Source organism: Pyxicephalus adspersus, chromosome 10 (assembly GCF_032062135.1).
Source record: "Pyxicephalus adspersus chromosome 10, UCB_Pads_2.0, whole genome shotgun sequence".
In the NCBI taxonomy this organism is placed as follows: domain Eukaryota; kingdom Metazoa; phylum Chordata; class Amphibia; order Anura; family Pyxicephalidae; genus Pyxicephalus; species Pyxicephalus adspersus.
The window spans coordinates 31,555,779-31,578,592 of NC_092867.1; the positions used below are offsets into that span (position 1 = coordinate 31,555,779).

The 22,814-nt window shown below is 37.3% G+C and overlaps 2 protein-coding genes across 3 annotated transcripts in view; both read right to left on the reverse strand.

Annotated features, from left to right (window-relative positions):
* Positions 1 to 8,926, reverse strand: part of RUFY2 (RUN and FYVE domain containing 2) — a 12,800-nt gene extending 3,874 nt beyond the window's left edge. Inside the window, exons 1-9 of one of the 2 annotated variants that reach the window (XM_072424206.1) lie at positions 8,412 to 8,926; positions 6,702 to 6,872; positions 4,919 to 5,036; positions 4,700 to 4,801; positions 3,783 to 3,906; positions 3,051 to 3,115; positions 1,322 to 1,387; positions 633 to 702; positions 95 to 196 (exon numbers count right to left, since the gene is read on the reverse strand). In XM_072424206.1, the coding sequence (XP_072280307.1) occupies positions 95 to 196; positions 633 to 702; positions 1,322 to 1,387; positions 3,051 to 3,115; positions 3,783 to 3,906; positions 4,700 to 4,801; positions 4,919 to 5,036; positions 6,702 to 6,872; positions 8,412 to 8,487 (894 nt within the window). In that variant the 5' untranslated portion in view covers positions 8,488 to 8,926. The remainder of the gene's footprint in view (positions 1 to 94; positions 197 to 632; positions 703 to 1,321; positions 1,388 to 3,050; positions 3,116 to 3,782; positions 3,907 to 4,699; positions 4,802 to 4,918; positions 5,037 to 6,701; positions 6,873 to 8,411) is intronic. The other variant, XM_072424205.1, reaches the window with a different exon arrangement.
* Positions 8,927 to 11,716: 2,790 nt separating this feature from the next.
* LOC140339185 (hexokinase-1) overlaps positions 11,717 to 22,814 on the reverse strand; it is a 38,474-nt gene continuing 27,376 nt past the window's right edge. Inside the window, exons 10-18 of the mRNA XM_072423739.1 lie at positions 22,259 to 22,563; positions 21,188 to 21,336; positions 20,801 to 20,920; positions 19,727 to 19,822; positions 16,870 to 16,969; positions 15,430 to 15,613; positions 14,820 to 14,975; positions 14,086 to 14,319; positions 11,717 to 13,253 (exon numbers count right to left, since the gene is read on the reverse strand). Coding sequence (XP_072279840.1) covers positions 13,109 to 13,253; positions 14,086 to 14,319; positions 14,820 to 14,975; positions 15,430 to 15,613; positions 16,870 to 16,969; positions 19,727 to 19,822; positions 20,801 to 20,920; positions 21,188 to 21,336; positions 22,259 to 22,563 — 1,489 coding nt within the window. The 3' untranslated portion in view covers positions 11,717 to 13,108. The remainder of the gene's footprint in view (positions 13,254 to 14,085; positions 14,320 to 14,819; positions 14,976 to 15,429; positions 15,614 to 16,869; positions 16,970 to 19,726; positions 19,823 to 20,800; positions 20,921 to 21,187; positions 21,337 to 22,258; positions 22,564 to 22,814) is intronic.

The following is a 22,814-nucleotide window of genomic DNA, read 5'->3' on the forward strand; positions in this document are numbered from 1 at the left end:
TAAGGACTCGAACTAGCTGGTGGGCTTTTGCTTTTAAAACATTTCACACAATAATTTCACCATCTTTATCTGCAGAACAAAAAAAGATTTCTACCTCTAAATGTTGATGAGCTTTCATGAAAATCATGGCATTGTCATTCCTTAATTGATGGTTTTCCTCTTGCAGTTTGATAATATTATTCTTGGCTATAGCTAACTAAAACAAAAACACAAATGTAATCAAAGATAAATAAGCAAATAATTCTATATAAAAGTACTAAGCATTTACAAATATTCATTAAACATATATCCATATTTTACAGCTGAACACTTCCAGGAAAATTCCTAAATTAAGTGTGGCAGAAGGGAAGTCACCTAATCATGGACAAAGATAGGAAGTTAATAAATAGGTAAAACTTAAATCTGCATAGGAACCCAAACCACTTTCTCCAAGATGTCATTAGGTGAAGCTGGTTTATTTATAAGCAACACTGTAATTTCTCAATTGATTAATCACTTTTTGTTGTACAGTTTTTAATCTGTTATTAACCTAAACATGTTTGCACTGGGTATACATCTTTTCACACACAGTACACATTAAGCAGAATAAAAAACATTGAATTTTATATGAATGCATTATACTAGTTCCATACCTCTTCAATGAGCTTTGCATTTGAATTCTCCAGTGTATCGATTCTTGCATGAAGACTGCTAACATTGCCACTGTATGTAAACAGGAGAGCTGATTATAAAATTTGCTATTTAGGGGCAGATTTATAAAAGATTCACCAGAAACCAATCATAATGCATACACCAATAGAAAAAAAAAACCTTCCTTGAAATTTACAAACACCTATAGGTCAATGTGAAAAAGTGGTTCTTATATCATTTATCCTATTTATAACAGGGTAAATGTTGCCCTAATCCGCTGGGAAAGACAGCAAATGATTGCATTTTCTAACAGAAATGCAATACCTGCAAAACCCTGCGTTTTTAACAGCACAGAATCCTGTGATAGGAATGCATCTGGTAAGGCTGGAATACACTTGCAGCTCTGCTGGAACTTCAGGATCCACAGAGCTTTTTGTTTTTTCTATTTAAAGAAAGCAACAATTGCTAAGCATCGGCAAGGAGCTCTCTGAAATTGGAGGGCATTTTAACAAATGTTGTTAAGTAACCCCTATATTCTACAGTTTTACCTGCTGTGTTGCTTTCAAGTGCAGTTTTTTTGGCTGTCTTTACTTTAGAACTACATATAAACTGTACTGCAAGGCACAAGTAAACAAAAGGCTTTAAACATAACATAATGATTTTGCATTACATTATTTTGTCATATACTTACTGCAGTTGTCTGTTCAGTTCTTCAACATAATTTTTCTGGTCCAGTATTGCAGAAATCTGCACATCCCTAAAAAAAAAAGGGACAAAAAAACTGTTATATACTTTGCAAGCACACAGATATCCAATGCAAATTGTGCCTTGATAAAGTTATTCTTGTAAAGGTGAACTTTGCTTCCAATTTACTTGAGATTTTTGGGGAGACATATGGAACAATTGTTTTAGGATTGGTACGTTTGTTCCCGACAGGGCAATTAATGTAATATCAAAGTAAATATAGTCCAAAGACAGGGTTTTTTGGCAACAGTTTTTTTGTATTAAACCAAATTTTACTAGTACAAAATCAAGTGTATAAAATAACATCAACAATACAATTAGAGAGATATTACCTCATTCCTTGAGGTTATGTACCTACTAGACTAGACATAGATCACCTACTTAAAAATTTTTGATTTTTTACCTTTTACTTTTATATTAACCTCCCTAGAGGTAACCCCGAGTGTGACTCAGGGTAGAAAAAAGTTGCTAAAAGTGGTAGGTAATCCTATGGGAGGTAATAGTAAATACAGCCGTACCTGATCCGCCAGCCTCCCGCGTCGTCCATCGCCGCAATCTCTTCTTCTCTTCCGGCCGGCTTCTGCATCCGATGAGTCACCAGGGAGTTCCCGGTGATGTTGGTGTGTGTTTACGTTGCAGGCGGGGCGGGGCAGGAAATTAAAAAATCCATTTGTATTGCATTCAATACAAAAAAACTGTATTGATTGCAATACATTGGACTTTTATGTGTAAAAGCAGTACATGGTTTTCAAGAACATTTATTTTACAGTATATATAATAGTATGAGTATAATATGTATTTTTTTTTTTTAATTTTTTAAAAATTAAACTTTATTTATTTATTTTTTAATTTATTAAATTTATTATTTTTACATGCTTTTGTGTTTCAAACTTTATTATACTCATACAAATATATCATACTGTAAAATAAATTTTCATGAAAAACAATGTACCCCTTTTAGACATATAAAACCGGAAAGAAACGAACCGCTAGGAAGGTTAAGCAAAACAGTGTGTGTAGAGAACATCAATCAAATATTTTTAACGCAGCCCTGTTAACCCAACGCGTTTCGCCGAATCTAGGCTTCCTCAGGGGTGATGCTACATGTACTGAAGTTCAGGGCACTGATTCTTGGATACATATTATCCTTACTTGGGCGCATACATTAAGTTGTGAAGTAAGATAAGAAAATGATTCTCTCGAGCTGGTATGAACAAACAGTGTCCCACCTCTTTGTAGAGGGTTTCTTACAGATTTCCTTAAGAGAAAGCCCTTCTGGATATAGAGGAGACCTCCCGTGTGGGGGAAAGTAGGTATAAAGTATACTTCTAGTAATGATCCACTAGTGAGCCCTTAGATGTGTCAGAGTTGCCAGAAATTGGGGCTGCAGCTGCAGTCTGAGGAGAGAAGACTGAATCTTTGCTTCTAGTAAAATATAGGGAAAGGAAACCTCAAATGTTATTGCATTTTTGTTCTGTACAAGTTGTCCCAGTTCTCAGCTATGTGACTCCAATTGTCTGCCTAGTGCCAGATTTTGACCCCATTTTGGCATTCCAGAGAAAAAAAGAAATTACCTGAACTGAATCAAATCTTAACAAAAGCAGTCTCTGCCCCAACACACGATCAGTTTGGTAATTAAACAAAACATGACGTAGTTCCCCCTGGCATTTTCTTACCTTCCTTCCCGATCATGATTGTCTTCATCAGATTTTAAATATATGGAGAAATCAATGACCCCAACCTAACAAAAACAATAAATAAAATTGCATGATAAATTTGTAATGACATTTTGTAGGTTCAAGATCTGTGCATATACAGGAAGTAGGCTCAGGTTCTAGTAAACTATTACCCTTTCAGTGTCTTCAATTCTGAGCATTGTGTGAATACAGCCAATGTTTGCTATGGTGTGCCGCAGCACTATTCTTTTTAGCCTGCTCAGGGATCGCTTTAACAATCCAATTAGAATGATGCTCAGATATCTACTGTTTTGAAGAATATTTATTGTTTGAATAACATTTCATTTTACTAATATAGCAGGAGAACAAATAAAAACGATGCTTGAACAAAAACAGATACATTTTCTATTTAAAAAAATGTCCAAACAATCCGTGGCTATTTGCTTGGAGCTGCTGACATTTTGATAATAAATATCTTCTTGGGTCTTAGTATGTTGAGTTTTCTTTTTTAGGTCCCAGGATAAAAAAAAGTTTAAAAACCCCTGGTGCAGAATAACATAAAAATGTGATGCTCCAAACACAAGGAAATAGTTCAAGTGGGAAGACAAGCAGGGGACCGATCTACTCATATTTTGTTCTATGCTAACCAATGCCTTACATATCTGTTAAAGATGGCACAAATTTTAAAATTTTACATTTGTTTGACAAAAATAGTTATAATATTCAATATACTTGTGAATCCAGGTCTTCTCCTTTGACACAGAGATTGGCATCAATCACATTCAATCCCACCAACAATCCAACAATAACTGTCCCTTCTTCTTCCATCATCACTGCATAGTTTTCATAAAACTCACTGAATAAGAAAATAAGAAAGTCATAAATGTTTATTCATTGAATAGCAAAATATTTCTGAAAACACTGAAAAGAAAAAAAGCGCCATTATATTTGATATATGTACATGACAATACAACACACAAGAAATTAAGTAGATAATTATTGGAAAAAGGCTATATATAAAATATAAATACAGTTTTACAGTTACAATAACCTGCATGGTTTTTTAGTAATCTCCCAAAATCATATGACATGAATTATATACTTGCAATAACCTGACTCTTATGAAGGGTAAAAAAGAAAAAAACACTTGTTCTACCCTACAACGCAGTGTGTGCACTACTGTGCCTATGCATCATGTGAGGGTGCACCCGCCAGAGCCTGGGACCATGTCCCCCCAACGGACTGCGGGCTCAGGGCGGTGTGACTCATCATAGGCTCAGATGGGTAGGTTCTGACATCATGAAGTCACTATGGGGGAAGCTTCTTTCCCTTTGAGTGACACACGGCTCTCGCACATGCGCGGTCCGGTAAATTTAGTGGTTTGTGACCACTGTGCTAGAAGATATTTTTTAATGAAATTTACAGAACTAAAAGGACAGTTCAGACCCAAACTGGAAATAACGCCTTAATGCCAGGAAATAAATATAAATTTATACAGTGCTAGCATTAAAAATGCAAGTATATATTTCCAGTATGCACTGTCTGTATTTTCTAGTACATATTAGTCAATGAATTTCCGGTGGAATGTATTTTTATTTACAGTCCTAAGAAAATGTAAAAGAAAATCAATACAGAACTGAATAACAAACCTCAAGAGATCCCTACGCATGATCAGGCAACGCAGATAGTCTGCCAGTTTCTTCTGCATCATTGATAACCTCAGCCAGGCTCTGGCTCGACCAAGAGGTGTTCTGCAGTTGAGATAAAAGACCATTAGAATAAAGTGTCTACATCAGCTCCAAGGCAGCAATTACGGCTTTCACATAGCAGTGCAGGAACAGGTTGCCTGGCAACATGAAATGGCACACCTGAGCCCTGGTAAATCCCGCACGCTGGCAGCAATCTCCTCGGCTTCTGGGCACAGCTTCTCCACTAGTTCCAGGGGACCCCATATAGTTCTGTTAAAGCTCAGAAATGATTTTCTCACTGTAGGGAAAAAGATGTTTGAAAATGAAGTGCATGTACCAGACACAAATACAACATTCAAGATTTAAACCATTTAAGAGTTTAAACTAAAAGTTTATACCCTGCTGTCTATTCCACAGCAGTCACAATTCATTATTAACCTTGTGGTGACATCTTTATGGAAAATGTATATTTACCTTCTTTTCATTTTTGGAAGAACAACATTGAACACAAGAAAATACTAAAGTATGGTAATGTTAAATAGAATCATGTATGTCTTACAGACTGAATAGAACAGAGACCATCTGCTTTGAAGTTTGGGATTATAATCACCTTGGAAGTTTTTTGAACTGAGCTACAAAACTCTGTCCTGGTACTGTTATGAAAATGTAAGATTTACTGGGCCTGATTTATTTTAGCTATTGAAGACTGGAAAAGATAGACTCTAGAGAACCTGGGTGATACAGCAAACCTGGAAAGGATCTGGTCCAGGATGGAATACACTTGTCAACTAATGATTTTTAAGAAATTCACTCAGGTTCTCCCATGATAGTCAAGATCCTCAAGTCTTGGAGAGACTGCCAAGTCATGGAGAACATAAAGTTTAGAATGGAATCAACTTTTACACCTGGAATGAGCATAGAGTGCTGACCTTAAAACTCAGACCCAGGCTGTGATGAAGCCTTTTGCAAGCTTAAGAAAATAGTAAGCATTTAGTGTACTTAGAGGAAATAAAACAGTTCATATGAATAAAAAAGAGCTCATAGTAAAGCTAAATAACAAATGCAGTGTTCAATCTAGAACCTTTTTCAAGCGGGGTGGTAAGAAATTGTAGGCGGGTGGCCTAACTCTTCAGTAACCACACAAAAATAGCAGGGTAGTCACTGAAAAGTGCGGGGTGATGCACCTGGCTAAAAGTGGCTGGCAAGAACACTGAATGTATTACTAATTATTCATACTCAAGTATAAACCTTCTCTTATCTACTGGGAAAAAAAGTGGTTATCTCATGTGATTTCTTATACACTTCAGTATACAACTTTTAGATTGTATAATAATTATACAGGTACTATAGATATATATTTGGAAACAAATACACAAGTATTGTTTAAAATATGATGAAAATAAGCTGGTTAGCATTTTGTTTTAAAATATAACTTTCCATAAGAGCACGTATTCTAACGCGTTTTGCTTCTAGAGACTTGCCCCTTCATTATTATGGCTGATAAAATTCAGAAAACACTTTGCTGCAGAATTGTTATTTGAAAACACGGACATCTTCAAATTTCATGTGCCTAGTTTGTGGAGTTTCAACAGATTTCATTAGAGCTCTGATAAATGGGCTTTCTGGCTCCCGAAACCCATTAGCTGTGGCAGCATCTGAACCATTAGCAGAGCTTTCCACTCATGTTGGTTGGGCACTTTTTATGCATATTCATTATTTTTCTGAACTTTTACTCTAGGCGATCTATAATTAGTCACACAACATTTTCACTGCACTGCAATTTCCGGGGGCTGACAAATAACGATTCGTTTATTTAAAAACAATTAATAAAATAAAAATAATGACAAGTGTACATATCATATCTAAATTTTCATATATAATGTTACTTATGCCCACAGGCTATGGGATGCTTTGGAAAATTTTCATGATGGGGGCCATATCTCTCAGTAGTTCCATACTGTACCTTTAAGGCCATGCTTGAGGCAATGTTCCATTACAACAAAGAACTGCTGAAGAGGAGGGTAATCTGAATCCAAAGTACGGCCGTAGCTCAGAGCTGATTCAATGAGTCCTTTTATACTTAGCTTAGCCATGTTCAGCAGATTTGCCCGCTCAACAACAGCTGGGTCCTTTGCTGCTGGTACACAAGTGAAAACAACATTATATACAATATAGCCAGGGAAAAAAATGATTTATCTGAAATCAAATTTAAAATATTAATATTTTTACTATAAGCTAGTTTTTACTTTATCTTTGTGCAGTGTTTGGGTATCACCTGTACCAGTGTATGGGTACAACTTGTGCATTAAAAATAATATATAGATTCCTACAATGACTGTGGCTTACCATTCTGCACTTTCCAAAGAGGGTAAAAGTTGTGTTGATTTCAGTTCACTGCTGCCCTATAACTCTTTGTCACATACATTTCCTCCAGGCCATATGTTATGTGACAAATTTTTTGAAAACCCCATCAGCTCTGTCTGGTATTTATTTAACAGGCAGCCATCTAGCAAAAACTCTCATTAAGTAATTTTCCCACATTTCACTGTCAAATAGGACACTGAAAGTATAACTACAAACACAATATTTTAGGCTTTGGATAAAGTGGAAATGTCTGTCAAACTTTACTTTTGGCTGAGACCCCATTGGAGAGGTTCTGTCCATGTGACACCTGTGCAAGAAATTGGGTAATGCTTGTCAAGAAGGGATAGACAGCAATGGAAACATTCTCAAGCTTTACCCATTTTGAGCAGATTTTATATAATGCCCACAAGCCATTCCCCATCCCTGCCAAGCACATGTTGGAGTGGTCAGCCTCCCATCTCCATGTAGAGCATGTATGGAGCTGCCAGCTGATAACGTGTTCTGGGTTTCCTTGAAAACTTTTCCTGCGATGGCTTCTACAGATACATGAAGAGTTAGTAGCAGCTGATAGAACAGGTCACTCTCTAAAACGCACCCTCAACATGGTTGGAGAGGTGGAGAAATGGGAAAAGCTACCCTATTCCTGGGGAAAATCTGCCTGCTGCTTGAAAAGTTTGCACATACCGTGTTTCCCCGATGATAAGGCATCCCCATCAAATAAGCCACCCCCCAATTTTTGCTCAAAAAATTAAAATAAAGCACCCCTGCAAATAAGACACCCACCGATACCTGCCTCTGTGTGACTCCTCGATGCTGGCTGCAGTGCAGAGGATCAGAAGGGGACAATCAATGGCACATGAGTGATCATGAGTGATTTTCAACAATAAATGTGTACTGTAGTCTTCTTCATGGAAAAAAAAGACATCCCCCTAAAAAAAAGACCTAGGGCATATTTTGGCATTTCAAAAAATATAAGACAGTGCCTTATCATAGGGGAAACAGGGTACTATCAGTCTCACATATGTGGATTCCTACCTATCACAGAGATGGATGATGGGTTACAGTTTTGGTATACAAATATTACAACGGTTTGGAGGTCAGGCCAGCTTTATATAATTTTACATGAAAGAGGTGGCTCCATCTTCTAATTGTGCTTTCTATCGAAAACAAAATAGGTTCTGTCCATGGTGTTTCTTGGACCTAAGTTGAGGTTCATTAATCAAAAATACTTCCCTGATTTTCTGCAACGTAGAAATGTTTTTTTTTCTGTTGATAGTGTGGCCCTTGATGGTAGAATAGAATAATGTACCTGGCTGAGATACCACAGCTGCAGTGAGGTGGGAGACCCAGTTTACAGGGTTCCTAGGTGCTCCAAACTGAGCCATAATCAGTAGGTGATCCCACTCTTATTACTGTGATCTGTAGAGGAGAGAAATCAAATACTTATATGTCTCCCATCATCTGAGGTCTACATTCATTCTCAGATAAAACAAAACACTAAACAACTAAAAAAAATCACAAAATACTAAAAATCACAATCAAATTCACTGTTTTCTATTGTGCTTCATGGAGCTGCTGTCAGCTACTCTTACGGGGTGATTTAACTTTTAGGCCACAGTGCAAGCACAGATAAAAATGCCCCCATGTAGCACAGGTATGTATTCAAAATACGTTAAAATAAATTGCACTTATTCAGTGCACATGTTAGCACTAGTTCCTCTGTGTTTGTGATGCAGTCCAATGAAGGGAAAACAAGCACATGGCCAGAAGTAACATGTTGCTTCCAGGAACTGGAACGCCACCACATTGTAAACGGAATGGCGTGCACAACCAATTACTCCCATCCAGTTAAAAGGTAATGGTTGGGAGCGTGGTTGGGGCATTGATGCCCTATGGCTATACCCATAGTGTTATATAATAACACTATGGTTAGATTGTGCATATGGTGCATAGAGCAGCCTTGTAATCCAATTGGACTTTACTAGATTACACATCGAATGAAGAGAGCAGACAGCACAAGGATGACCTCATGACTACCTTGCTGCTCCTTTCCTATCCTTTACAATACCAAGCCGTATTGTATTGAGGTCAGGAATAGTAGTACTGATTGAGAAGGTGTTTATATTGGAAAATTAAATAAAGCATTTTATGATAGGTAAGTTATGTACAAGCACTTGTATTGTTGTTTTTTTTCAAGCAGAGTACCTATATCATCATATACCTATATAATTTCCAATATATATATATATATATGGGGAATATTATTTCAGAATTGTATGTGCAGGTATAACTGATCAATATTGTATATTTACAGCAACAGTTTTTCCTTGAATAATATTAACAACCATTATTTCTTAGATAAGAGCATGCACATTATATTCTTGTAATTTTAACTTTAAGTGCATTTAAAATTTAAATCGGGTGCATTTATCGGGTGGTTAAGTGCAATAGAAAATGAATGCATTTGTTTAATGCAATGCAAGCTGACACAACAAAAAATGTATGCACAAATGTGAGTCCTCTCTGCCCTTCATAAGGCCTACGGGCCCATAAAGAAGTTTTAAATCATTGTTATACCAGTGTCATACCTAGTACCATTCTCCTGCTGTTCCAGTCACAAATAGGGCAGTGCACATTCTTCTAGTGGCTGAATATGTATAGTATGGTTTCTGCCTCTGAGTTGGGAATTAACCAATAAGAAGAGGTGCATTGTGCTTCCCAGTACAGAAGGAATTGTTCAGATATATGCTCTGAAGAGGATGTGGTGCAGAAATGGTGGACGACATTGGTGGCGCAACTAGAGTTACACCAGGCTTAGTCTGGTCCATCTCCTTTTCCCCTGGTTTAACACAGAGCTTACCAAGTTCACATTTTCCACCATTAAGGATGACGCTGGGTTACAATTTGGGTATGGGTCACATATTCCGGTCCTGTTCGCCTTCTGTAACTAGAGAAAACCTGCTACTTCCAGGTACCAAGTACTATCATGTGGACTTCCCAAAGGCTCCTTAGCTATGTTTAGGCTCTGCCCAGTGTGGACTCATTGCTGCCATTTTCAGAGGTGTTCCAGTGGAAAACCAGAGCCATGAGTCCAGAGAAATGTCAAACCTGGGTATCTCACAAGTTGGACTTATATGATGATAGATCTTGATTCTGGAGTTCCATGGAGCTATTACAAGCTGGAACAAGGTTTTAGACGTTTTTAACAAAGAGGATCCCTTGAAATAGCCTTCACGTCTTTAGGAAGCCCTGCTATGACTTCTACATCCACAGCTCACAGTACGTTAGTATGGTGGTCAGAAGGAAGAATGCCTCTTACATTGCTGACTATTGGGGATATTTTACCTCTTATAGACAACCAACAAGGTAATTGACCTGAAATGCACAAATGTATATAAATGTGAGTGACCTGAAATGCACAAATTGCTCATAGAAAACTCTGGAGGAACCCTGGTTGAGAAGCACTGAGCTAGATGTTGTTGCAGTAGTAGTTAACTACTAAACTTTTAGTATTGGGTTAAAACTCTTCTTTATTGACTCCACACATTCATATCCATATACCAGAGACCTTTGTGAACCACCCACAAAATATAGTTTGCATCTTCAGTCCATGAAAGAAGGTAGGTAGCCTTCATCAGTATTTACTGGTGTTGGAAACCTTGCTTAGATGTTCCTGATACTTCAGTCTCAGAAATGAGTTATAGGCTAATTTAGAGCAAACACGGTGATGAATATTTAAAATGTCTTACAGAATATTACCCAATGACAAGTGTGTGTGTAGGTGGAGATCCTGGAAACAGCAGCTTGTTAAATCACTACTGTGCTACTTACTGTTCCCCATTCTGGAGACTGAGAAGGAAAGGCCATCCTCTACCAAGATGGCTACCACCACATCAGTACAGTAGTGCAGATAAGCCTTTCTCAACTTTTCTACTGCTGAGGAATCCAAGAAATAATTTTCAGGTCCTGAGGAAGTCTTGAAATATCTTTTAGGTCCTGAGAAACCTTGGTTAAAACCAATTTATTGGAGGTGAGTGGGGAAAAAAGCCTTTTGCCCAGTGGAATGAAAGTCCCCCTTACATGGGAAGCTAGCACACCATCTTTATAGACATCTAAAACATCATTAGAATCATGTAACTGGCTCTATCAGGTGGTGTTGGCCCAAGAACTATGCAGGCATCAATCACCAGAATTTGAGGAACCTTTATCATCCTGTGAAGGAACCCTGGAGGTACACAGAACCCTGCTTAAAAATGGACAGCTATGCACAGTCTATGGGTAATATTGGTGTTACTCTTACAATTAAATATCTATTTTAAACGTATGTGGTGAACACAAATTTGGGTGATCTCTCGTTGGGCTAATGTGGAATATGTTTTATATGAATGTTTCTGTGCAATAAGTAGAGCTTTAATTATATTTACAACCATAAATTAACTGATTTCCACTTTTATAAATGCACCCAGAAGAATATTAGCACTGCTTTTCTACAATGTTTGAGTCATTTCAATGGATCATTATACTCATCCAGATTTAGGATCCTGTAATTCAATTGCCTTCTTTATAAATGTTCCAACATACATAAACATGATCAACACACTAAACCAAGGGACACACATTGGAAAAGTTTAATAAGTCGATAAATAACATTAGTGACTCTAGTGTGGCATATTATGGTTCTCTGGCCAAAACCGATTCCATCAGGATTTGTTTGTTTCATACACAGACATTAAAAACAGAAATTCACACATCCAATCACAGTGCAACAAAATATTCATATAAAAGTGTACAACCTTTCATACTGTAGGGGCCGTTAAGCATAGCAGCTAAAAAAAATAACCTGGCCCCCTATGAACAGATGTAGGTTGATTTCTGTCTGACATTTAGAACAAAACGTACATGTGGAATTGATGCATACTAGTAATACAACACTATTCATACAAGCAATGAGAAATGCCACTGACACCAGAATTACCAGATGTGTACTGTGCCCTATGCAAAGTTTTTTTTTTGTATGAGCTCTCTTGTTGACTAAAATGATATTGTCCCAAGCCCGAGTACTACATCTAACTGTATGGTGATTTTCATGATAGTATGCAGCACTTAAAGCAAAAAAAGCAAACAGATTACCCAACTTTGCACTAGTTACCCCTTGTTTCTAATGACAGTTACCTCTTCTGCCCCATAGTTTTAATCCTTGCTGTAAAAAGCTCATTGCTTCTTTATATGAAGAAGACATGCCCACTGCCTCTCACAGTGCCGCACTTGCAGCCTTGGTGGCCAGTTGCCATTTCTGTTACTATCAATACTAGATATTGTACATCATTTGTATGGGGGGCAAAAGAGTAAATATAGGCAAGTAATGCAAACTCAGACTGTCTAGCACAGAGTAGGTCAAAATTTGATATTCCTAACAAGTTACCTTAACAAAAATCATAACGTGTACATAGTGAGGTTGATTTACTAACAGAGAAAAGAAGGTTCACTTGATAAATATTAGCTATGTGCTTTGTGGAATAAAATAAAACACACACACATACTTATGATTGGATGATTGATTAAAGATTCACTAATTTCCCTAAGTAAACATTCACTTTGTTAAGTGAACATTCTTTACTCCTATAGTAAATCAACCCCTATGTTCTGTGTAGCCATGCCATTACTGCAAGCTTGGTGGAATACAGTCATGGAGTTATTGGTAAAACCGGTGCAATCAAACAATTGTACGGATTTCTCTACAAACTGATAAATAATGTATAAAACAACAGAATAAATTATAAACATATTTCAATGGCATACAGTTGGTGTTGTTAGATGGGGACTGGTGTAGAGAGGAGTCCGGAAGCAGCCAAGGCTGCAGGTGACACTCTCTCCTATGGTCTCCTATCTCCCCCAATGGTTAGAATCCTATGGACAGTGCAGCTGGAGGGACCCAGCCTCATTGCAGTTACTGCTTGAAATGAAAGTGCTGAAAAGGCAGGAAAATACAAGCAAGATGATCTGATTTTAATTCTGCTCAGCATCACGAAGTCTGCATCCCACAGCCGTGATAAGAGCTGCTCCTTTTCCGCTGCCATCTTCGGAGAGAAGGAAGGAGACGTTGCACTTGGGGGCGAGATCTGCCACTGTCTGGTGCATGATTCTGGAGAAACTGTAAGAAGGAAATATAAACATAAAAAATTAGGAAATACAGGAAGATACAACAACAGGGGTTTAAATAATTCCATCCTCACAGATTCCTTTTAATGTTTCCTTACTAAAGGGAAAATATCCAACATGAATAGCAAGAGGTCAGATAATGGAACTGTAGAGTACGTCATGAAACATTCATTCATTGATCACAATTTTTAAAAACACACAGAGCTTTTTTAGAGTTTATCTTGAACACAACCTCTGCGGCAAACACAGATTCAGGGGGCACTGATGTATTGGGCCTGATTTATTAAACCTTTCAGAGACTGGAGAAGATAAACTATCATGGGAGAACCTGATTAATCTCCTAAATCTGGAATGTAAGTTGTCCCCAACTGAATACATTTGCCAAATATTAGCAAATAAGTTTGGAGAAATCTATTCCAGGTTTTCTGGATCACCCAGGTTCTCCTATGATAGTCTCCCTTCTCCAGTGTTGGAGAGCTTTCACAAGTCAGGCCAATTGTGTTTCAATACAGCATACCAGGTCATTGAGTTTTAATGCGCTTCCCAAGCACCACAATGCAACTTTTAATGGACATGCTCCCTGTTTTTGAGATGAATTGTACCACAGCTAACAGAGGCTGTGTGTTGTGGTGTAATGAAATCCATGCATTGTGGTGGACCATGTTGTTGGGTTTGCTAGGTGCTAGGAGATGTGTTGCAGTAACACATGATACAGCATGAGGTTTACAATGCCTTACTGAAATGAAGAATTTAAATGGGGCCTAAATGACTTTACTATAATGCTTTTTCATAATTAAAATGTTTATAAAATGATCAGCACTTACTGTGGATGAAGTTTATACAGTGTTCCATCAACTCCAACTGTGACTTCCAGGTGGTCCAGGCCTCTGTTTTCCCTGATCTTATCCACTACAGCTGCCATACCAGCACCACATAGCTGTGCCGCCCTTCTTGATACCACTCCGCACACTTCTTTAACAATTATACTGTCATCACAGGTGCTGTTCAGACCCAGCTGCTGAAGGATGGATCGTACTTGCAGCAAGGCTAGTCTGTCACTGGAAGATGAAAGGTATCTCTTAAATGTTTACAGTACTATAAACACAAAGTAGTGGTATTGTATCATTATATGTATTGACTGTGTACAGTAATAAGGATTTAATACTCGTCATAACGGTTCAAAAATAACTGTTCTTTTATACATTGTAATACAGTCAGGAAAACCATGCAGATTGGCAAATATCTCTTACTTTTTCTAAAGCTCATGCTTTTATTGGAGGTCTGTGCTAGAACAATCAGCCTGTTCTAATCTAAATTTCAATATTTTTTACAAAGTCCAGTAAGCTTTTCTTTTTACTCTAATCAGCCACCAATAAAACATTAAAAAATAGTCCACATTAAACAACTTTACATAAAAAGTACATAGCAACATTAAAAAGATTAAATTTAAGGAATAACAGAATATATATAATATTCTATTATATTATTATTATGATATTTTTATTAGGAAACAGTATTTATAAAGTGTCTACAGATTACAATTTTATGTGTTTCTTACCTCTCAATCTGAGAAAGGAATTTTGTTTCAAAGATGCCCCTTGTTTTCAGTGCCTCTGAAATCTGACCTCTAAATAGGAATCCTCTTTTTGTAAAGTCAATTAAAATATTGCGTACAATTTCTCCTAAATACATTCCACTGATCATCTTCTCATACCTAAAATCATAGAACAATATAAACAATAGAAAAATATATTATATTAAGGTACCATATATACCAATCGTCTGTATTAGGGGGTGCTTGGATGACTCTAAATTATAACATATGTTGTCACAAATGCTCATTTAAGTAGATTTTTTGACATGACTACTGGATCTTTAAAAAAATTATGTAAAATAATTTTTAACTTCCATTCCATGTGGTCTACACAGATTCACAAATGTTACTATAGAGAGAGTATACTGTCATTGCTGAGTGTAATATTATTATTTTAATAAACAGAATTTATATAGCGCCACCTTATTACGCAGCACTGTACAATAAATAGGGGTTGCAAATGACAGATACAGACAGTGAAACAGGAGGTGTATACATTAAAGTATTTTTCTATGAGACTTTCTGCAGCTTTAATTAACATACATGGTGGACTTTCCATAACTATATGACGCACCTTTGTTTTCCTGAGTTTAGCGACAGTTCATCAACAGCCTTGTCATATACTGTTCTGATATCATCCAGGCACCCATTATCACCGAAAGCTCCCCATTCCATATTGACACACATTCTGCCTTCATCTCCATCCACCATTTCTATGTTTTTCGTCTCTTCCATGTAGCATGCATTGCTGCCAGTACCTGAAATGTATTATGATGACCATTTTTATAGAAGCATATATTAAAGTGATTTGTAAAATACAGCTATCAATCACAGTTTGGTCAATAAATAGATAAAAAGTCAAAAGGCAATTTTATTTTAATGAGCTAGTGGATGCAAAAAGGAAATCTGAAATGAATAAAAAACAGATGGGAAGGCTTACATTTAAAAAAAGTCATTTTTGTAGGTCCCCTTTTTGCCACTAAAACAACTCTGATTATTCAAGGTGTCGACTCCAAAAGACCTCTGAAGTTGTCATGTAGTGCCAGGCACCAAAAGGTCAGCAGCAGAGCCTTTAGGTTAAACTGCTTCCACCAGCCTGCCTTATCCCATAGTGCATTCTGCTGCTATCTCTTCACGTGAACAATGCACACACACCTGTCTGTTCATATGATCTACAAAAAAATGTAATTCATCGGACCAGGGCATATTCTTTCAATATTCTATGTTCCAGTTAGTTTGCTGCCCTTTTGTGGGATCAGACTGGATAGCCTCCCCACCCTCAAAACATCATTAAACCTTGGACACTTATGTTACCAGTTTACCTGTTGCAACTCCTTCTGGTAGATGTCCATCACCTTATAATAGAAACACCCTATAAGACCTGCCATTTTAGAGATTTACTGACCCCGTCATTTAGTCATTACCATTTTGCCTATGTCAGGGTAACTTGGATCCATATGCTTGCCCATTTTCCCTGCTTTTAGGATATCCAGAACCAAAATATACCTTGAGATATAACTCATGACAGGTGTCACTGGGATAATCAACATTACTACTTTACTACTACCTGTCAATGGTTTTGACTTTTTTGGCTGATCTGTGAATTTAGGTAGAAAGAGACCTTAGATGTGTTCTGACGTGCAGGATAGGACATACAGATAATGACAGAGCACATTAACCTTTTCTAACCCCGGCACGGATTACATGGTCAGCTTAGCAGTACACAGTTCTGTCCACTCTTTAGATTTATCTCATACTGAATCCCCATTATATTATCGGTATCAAACAAAAACAATCACAATGTACTACAGCCACTTGACAAATCAAAATGAAACAGTATGGAATCATAAATGTAATCTATTACAGCTAACCAATAATTGTAAGCAGTGAGGCTATTTTGCGGGTTTAAGTGTCAAATTCTAAAGGTGGCGTTTGCGTTTTACTTGCTAAGAACATCAATGAGCATAGTTTTATGGATTATAGATGATATACTGCAATCTTTCTGTGAACTTACCCACAATGAGACCAATTTCACAGTTAGAATCCTCATATGCACAAGTCATCATTGTTCCGACTGTATCATTCACTATGGCAACTACATCCAAATCAAATTCCTTAAAGAGAGGAACACAATTCAATTAATTGCATATTCAGTATTTATTGAAAGTTTACACAGTAATTTACACAAAACAACAATATTAATTGTTATATAGATTATTTATACGCCCAGATTTAAAAGGAGCCTGTTGGCAAGCCGACAGCGGAGGCAATAAGAGTGTCAGATCTGTACATCAAAAAGGATTCAATGGGCCTGATTTATGAAAGCTCTCCAAGGCTGGAGAGAATACACTTTTATCGGTGAGGCTGGGTGATCCAGCAAACCTGGAATGGATTGCTAGTAAATGTTTTAAATCCTGGACGAGATCCATTCCAGGGTTGCTGGATCACCCAGCTTCACTGATGAAAGTGTATAATCTCCAGCCTTGGAGAGCTTTCATAAATCAGGCCCAATGTGAATAAGAGAGTTCTGAGGGTCAGATCACCGCAGTCTGATAGTGGATCATCTATCAACTGTCTGACGCACTGGAGGATGTTGATCGAGAAAATTAGTAACATGCAGTCAGACTGCATATCACTTTACTGTGAATTTGCGACCCCTGCTTCTGAATTCCTGGACAGCCAATTGCGACAGATTTATAAAGTCTGAGATAGACAGGGTTCTGTTTATATTGCAGGGAATCTGACATCCACTGAAACATTCACTGGTTTAGAATCAATTACTGCCTTCAAAACACATGGACCTGGAAGATTCTCCACCAGAGAATGTATCAGTGAATGTCAGATTCATACTTTATAAATTGGACCCCTAAACAGACATATAACTAGGAAATAGTCAGGGTCAGATTTCATGTACTTGCAGTGCAACGTCACAAGTTGGGCCGCCAAAGGAGGAATTAGTAATTCAGGACGTGACCTTTTTTTAATCCTCTTCTACGATCGGTCTAACTGTTCCTGGTAAACGTTGCCTTGTTAAAAGATAGAATTGACAAATGTTCCCACTGTGTTCCAGCATCTGAGTAAAAGGGTGTGAGATCAGGCACAGGACTGGTTGCAAAAAGCAAAAATCGACTTTAAATGACCACTGACTACCTGGAATACCAACTAAAATCTGGCTTATATATTGTACATACAGTTAAATATATGGAATATCTTTTACAACCAATCCTGTACAATATTTAACTAATTATTATTTAATTTCATGCATGTATCCAGTAATGACAATTTCTCTTTAATATCATATTTTTACAGATGAATATTGTACACTTCTTGAATGAACTTTATACATAAAGCATTGCTCATATCAATTCTCTCCTTTCATGTAAATCAGATCTTGGGCACATCATGGTATCACATTACCGCAGCCTTCAATAGTCACTGGCACAAGTTGAAATAATCCGTGGAGGATGTTAGGGAACCAGTAAAGCTGCAGTTATGTTTTTGCATTTTTGCTTGATACAGTTTACTAGAAATCAACTATCAATGAAAAGCATCAAAACACATCTCAGCCTGTACTTGGATGTGTATAAATGTGTGTCTTGATGCAGGTTAAAACTCCATTAAAAATGTCAGTGCATCATAATGTCCACCAATGTGTGTCAATACATGCTAACATTTATTATTCAATGAGTTTTCACTGGTTTCAATAGAAAATGCATTGAGAGAGATAAACACATAGGTGTGAATCCAATCTAAATGCTTGCAACTTCAAGCAAGTTCTAGCTTATATAGCAAACAGTGCATACTTTTTTTTTTTTTCTTGCTTTCCCAACTTTCAGCAATAACACTGCTTCTGACTCAGCAACCCAGTCTTTACGGGAGTCCCAAATGCCACCCATCAAAGTGCCATGCCAGAGGAGTCAATGGAATGCCATAAATGATACATGTGCATCCAAGTAATGCTGTTAGAAGTGCGATCCCATGCTTTCATGGGGATGCATTGCTATGATATTCCGTGTTTCCACTGGTGCTATGATATGCAAGAAAAATATAGGGGACACCTTGACTGTTTGTGGTCGAGAGGCCAAGCCAGGACCTTGGTCAAAACTCCCTTCCTTCCTAACAAAGTATCTAGAAAATATTGTTATAATGTAAACTTCTGGACTGTCACATCGACATCAGTATCTATCTATAAATATATATATATATATATATATATACTATGATTGGGAGCACTCACATCATTGGTGAATAATACCCGGCACAGTTGGCAACTGATCTATAAATATCGCTGAGCCTATGAAAGGCATCTGTACAATTGTATGATGAATGTCCCATCACAAAGTAAACACAGTGTGTTGTAATGTGAACAATCCAGACATGCATTTCTTAGGTACTCAGGTCTGTGTATAAACATACTATGCATTTACAAACACATCTCACAGATGGTTGCCAATAGCCATTATGTATGAACACTCCTTGCATTTTGTTTTGTCTTCTGGTAAGTCAGAACTGTCAAGAATTATTTCTTTTGTAGGCATTTCTGTCTGCATTTGGGAAATCTCTCATCAACTCCTGTCGTAGTGACAACTTCTAGCATTACAGGTTAGATACAAAAGTTCTAAAAGTTTTTGCTGTATATAATCCTTGGTAATATTCTGTATATAAGTAGATAATATATTCTAAGCAATCTAACTAATTCACAAAATGTCTATTAGTAAATGGCTCACAATTTTCACAATACCAAGTGATTACATATTGGCATTAGTATTACTGCACAAAGCACTGCAGTGATATATTTCTACTCAATCAGGCTGGTACTATGTGTGTTCTTTCTGTATGGATGTGACAGATGGGATATTAGTCATACATACCTCTCTCCTCTTAATTCCTTCTCTTAGTAAGCTCACCACATCCTCACCCTCACAATCAGTTGCCTTGAAGCCTTTGGTCCAGGTTAGCAGTATACCCTGTGGAGTTATAAATCCAAGACATTATTAAAATGGGGTCAATAGCAAATGAAGCTTATTTTATAAAACACAGAAAAAATGAAGAATGAAGCAGTAATTTATAATAGTTTTACATTTGCTGATTTGTTGCAAGGAAAAGAAAGCCACACAACCAGCGATGATTTAGACAATGTCCCAATTTATACTGTGCTGTGAGATCCTTATGTAAGTGTAACCAAGCCATTGGTTTTCTTCTCTAATTAGCAAGCTGTGTTAATTCTATTCACAAGAATATTGCAATGCAGCAAATCTTAACTGAACCCTAATCTCCCACTATAAAAGGTAATGTTCTCTTGGGAGATCACAGATTAGTGCAAAGACAACCTGAACTAGCGTTTTTATTAAATACATACCTATACTAAATGCTGGGCTTTATTATGTGCTACCACAATACATGTTAATGCAATAAACACTGTGCATGTTGGTATAATTCATTAAGAACAGAATGCACATTGTTATATATCGCTATGTACCATAAGGAGCAGAGTGGTGCACAACATGGTGAAAAAATGTGCACAGAAAAATGTGAATAGGCCAAATGCGAACATTCTACATTAGATCCACTGTAGGTATATAAAAAAGGCATCTTTTCATCATATGTTTAAAATGTTGGCTCTTCCATTATTGGGTGACTTCTAGGAACATAACATGAATTGGGTAATTTGAGAATCTCTCTCAAGCTCCCTCCGATTCTAAATATTAAGTCACTTTGTTCATTTGGAGGAAATCTTTCAGGACTATGGAAGCTGACAGTGCTGTTTTCATCTATTTAGCTACTTAATTTGTAAGTGGTGAAAAGGATAGGATAACAGCCCTGGAGCCTTTATCCTGAATACTAATATTAGCAGGAAAGGCTTCTTCTTAATAATAAACGTTAAATGGTAAAGACAACAAACTATTTCAGGGACAGAACCCACCCTATAATTTAAATTGACTTACAGCATCTAAACTGGTCTGCTTGCAGGGGAAGGAGAAGGTGAATCCCAAGGGAAGCCGGGCTCCTTTAATCCCCATGTAGTCAAGGAAATCTGAGATGCAGTGAACAATGTGATCAAAGAGCTGAAAAACAGACATAATTATTATTTCAAAGTCCATAGCAATTTTTTAAGTAGTTATTTTTCTATACTTAGACAATATCAAAATATATTTGAATAAGCAGATTATTAATACTGAACAAAGTTTTCTGGAACCATAGAACTGCCAGCTACCCCTGAGATAATTTTCCCCATATCCCATGTGAATTATTCCACATAAATAAAAGAAATCATACCCCAACCTAACCAATTTATCAAGTTAAAAGGAAGTCAAACAGGGTTCGTAACATACCTCCTCTCCAGTGCCTTGCATGACATCTACGGGAATGGCATAAATTTTATTATGCATTTCGACAGTTCGTCTTTTACCACTTCTTATTTTCACAAGCAGCACTCGGAAGTTCGTTCCTCCAAGATCCAGTGCCAGAAAATCACCATTTTCTAGGATGAAAAAATATACAAAAAATATAAGATTAGCAACTCTTTAAATATCACACAGATGAAAGTTTACATTTGTACTGAGAGAAAGGAGTTACTAATTTTTACTAAATTCATGTAATAGTTTTCCACTAAAAATGCGAACTAAATGGTAGGTAGTCCCCGAGCTAAGGACATCCAACATACGGACGACTCCTAGATACAAACAGGGGTCCCATGCCCGCTCCTGTGCAAGCCTGAGGCTTGATAGGAGGAGGGGGGCGGTTTGTATGACTTGTAGATAAAAAATCTTTTGCTAAACACAACTGAGACTGAGCTCTTCTGCAAGCTCTTGTAACTCTTTGATGACCAAGACAAACTCTCCAGATGTTTCTTTTTGCATATCAAAGCACAGCTTGCTCCAGAAGTTAATGGATGTCTAGGCTCTATAAAGTTTTTATTTTTTTTTTTGCTTTGTTTGTGATTGACTCACAATGAGGATTTTAAAGAATAACTGACACCACGCTGCCTAATAAAATGTTGAGACAAACATCTGTCCTAATTGCATTTTTTAAAATAATGTACCTGTTCCTACTTACATAGAAAGTCAAGAGCAAACCTATAGTCCCTATCTTGTATGTAATGCTGGGACTACCTGTAATATTATTATAAACAGCTTGGTCCTGTATTGCTCAGACATTACACACATGGATGTAGAATGGCCCCACTAGAGGGCACCCGAGGCAATAGATAACTGCAAGGTACTAAAATAGAATGTCCGTTTTAATCCAAATGTAATTGTGAGTATAAAAGCCTACCAATTTAATAAAAAAAAAACTACCATTTGTAATAGATGTAACCCTACAGATCTTATGGAGCCTTAACAGCACTACTTTGCATTTCCCTTCCTTTAAATTTCCATAGGCATGCAAATATTAACAAATACCTGTGCCATCTGGCGTACTGCGAACAAATGTTGGCAGCATTTTCACTTTAGCCGTTTCGTGAGTTTTTTTCTTCACTCCACACTCCATCTCAATTCTCATCCTCTTCTTCACCTCCTGCAGCTGCTCCTGACTGAGGCTGAATTCCTCAAGTGTCTCATCAATCTGTCGTCTCTGCTCTGCCAGTCGGTAAGCCACCGCTGTGACCATTGCAGCTCCCTTACCACTGCCGCTCTCTGACAGCAAAAAACGCACATCGCAGTCAGGGACCAGACGTCTCACGGTTTTATGCAGGCGTCGGGAATACCTGAACAGAAATCATGCAAAAGCATTAAAGGGTTATAATTAACAAGAAATTTATGTTGGCATTGAATATATCGAGGATGGTTGGTTGCTTTGAGGCTTGCTTGGTACCAAAGTCCCCACGGAGCCCAACAGCGATCGGGCTCATTTACATAGAAACTGGTGTTATGAAAGGTATCTTTACTGACACAGAAAACATCAGATGTTTAATGCTCATATACATACAATCATGGACTAGAGACATTACTTCTTTTT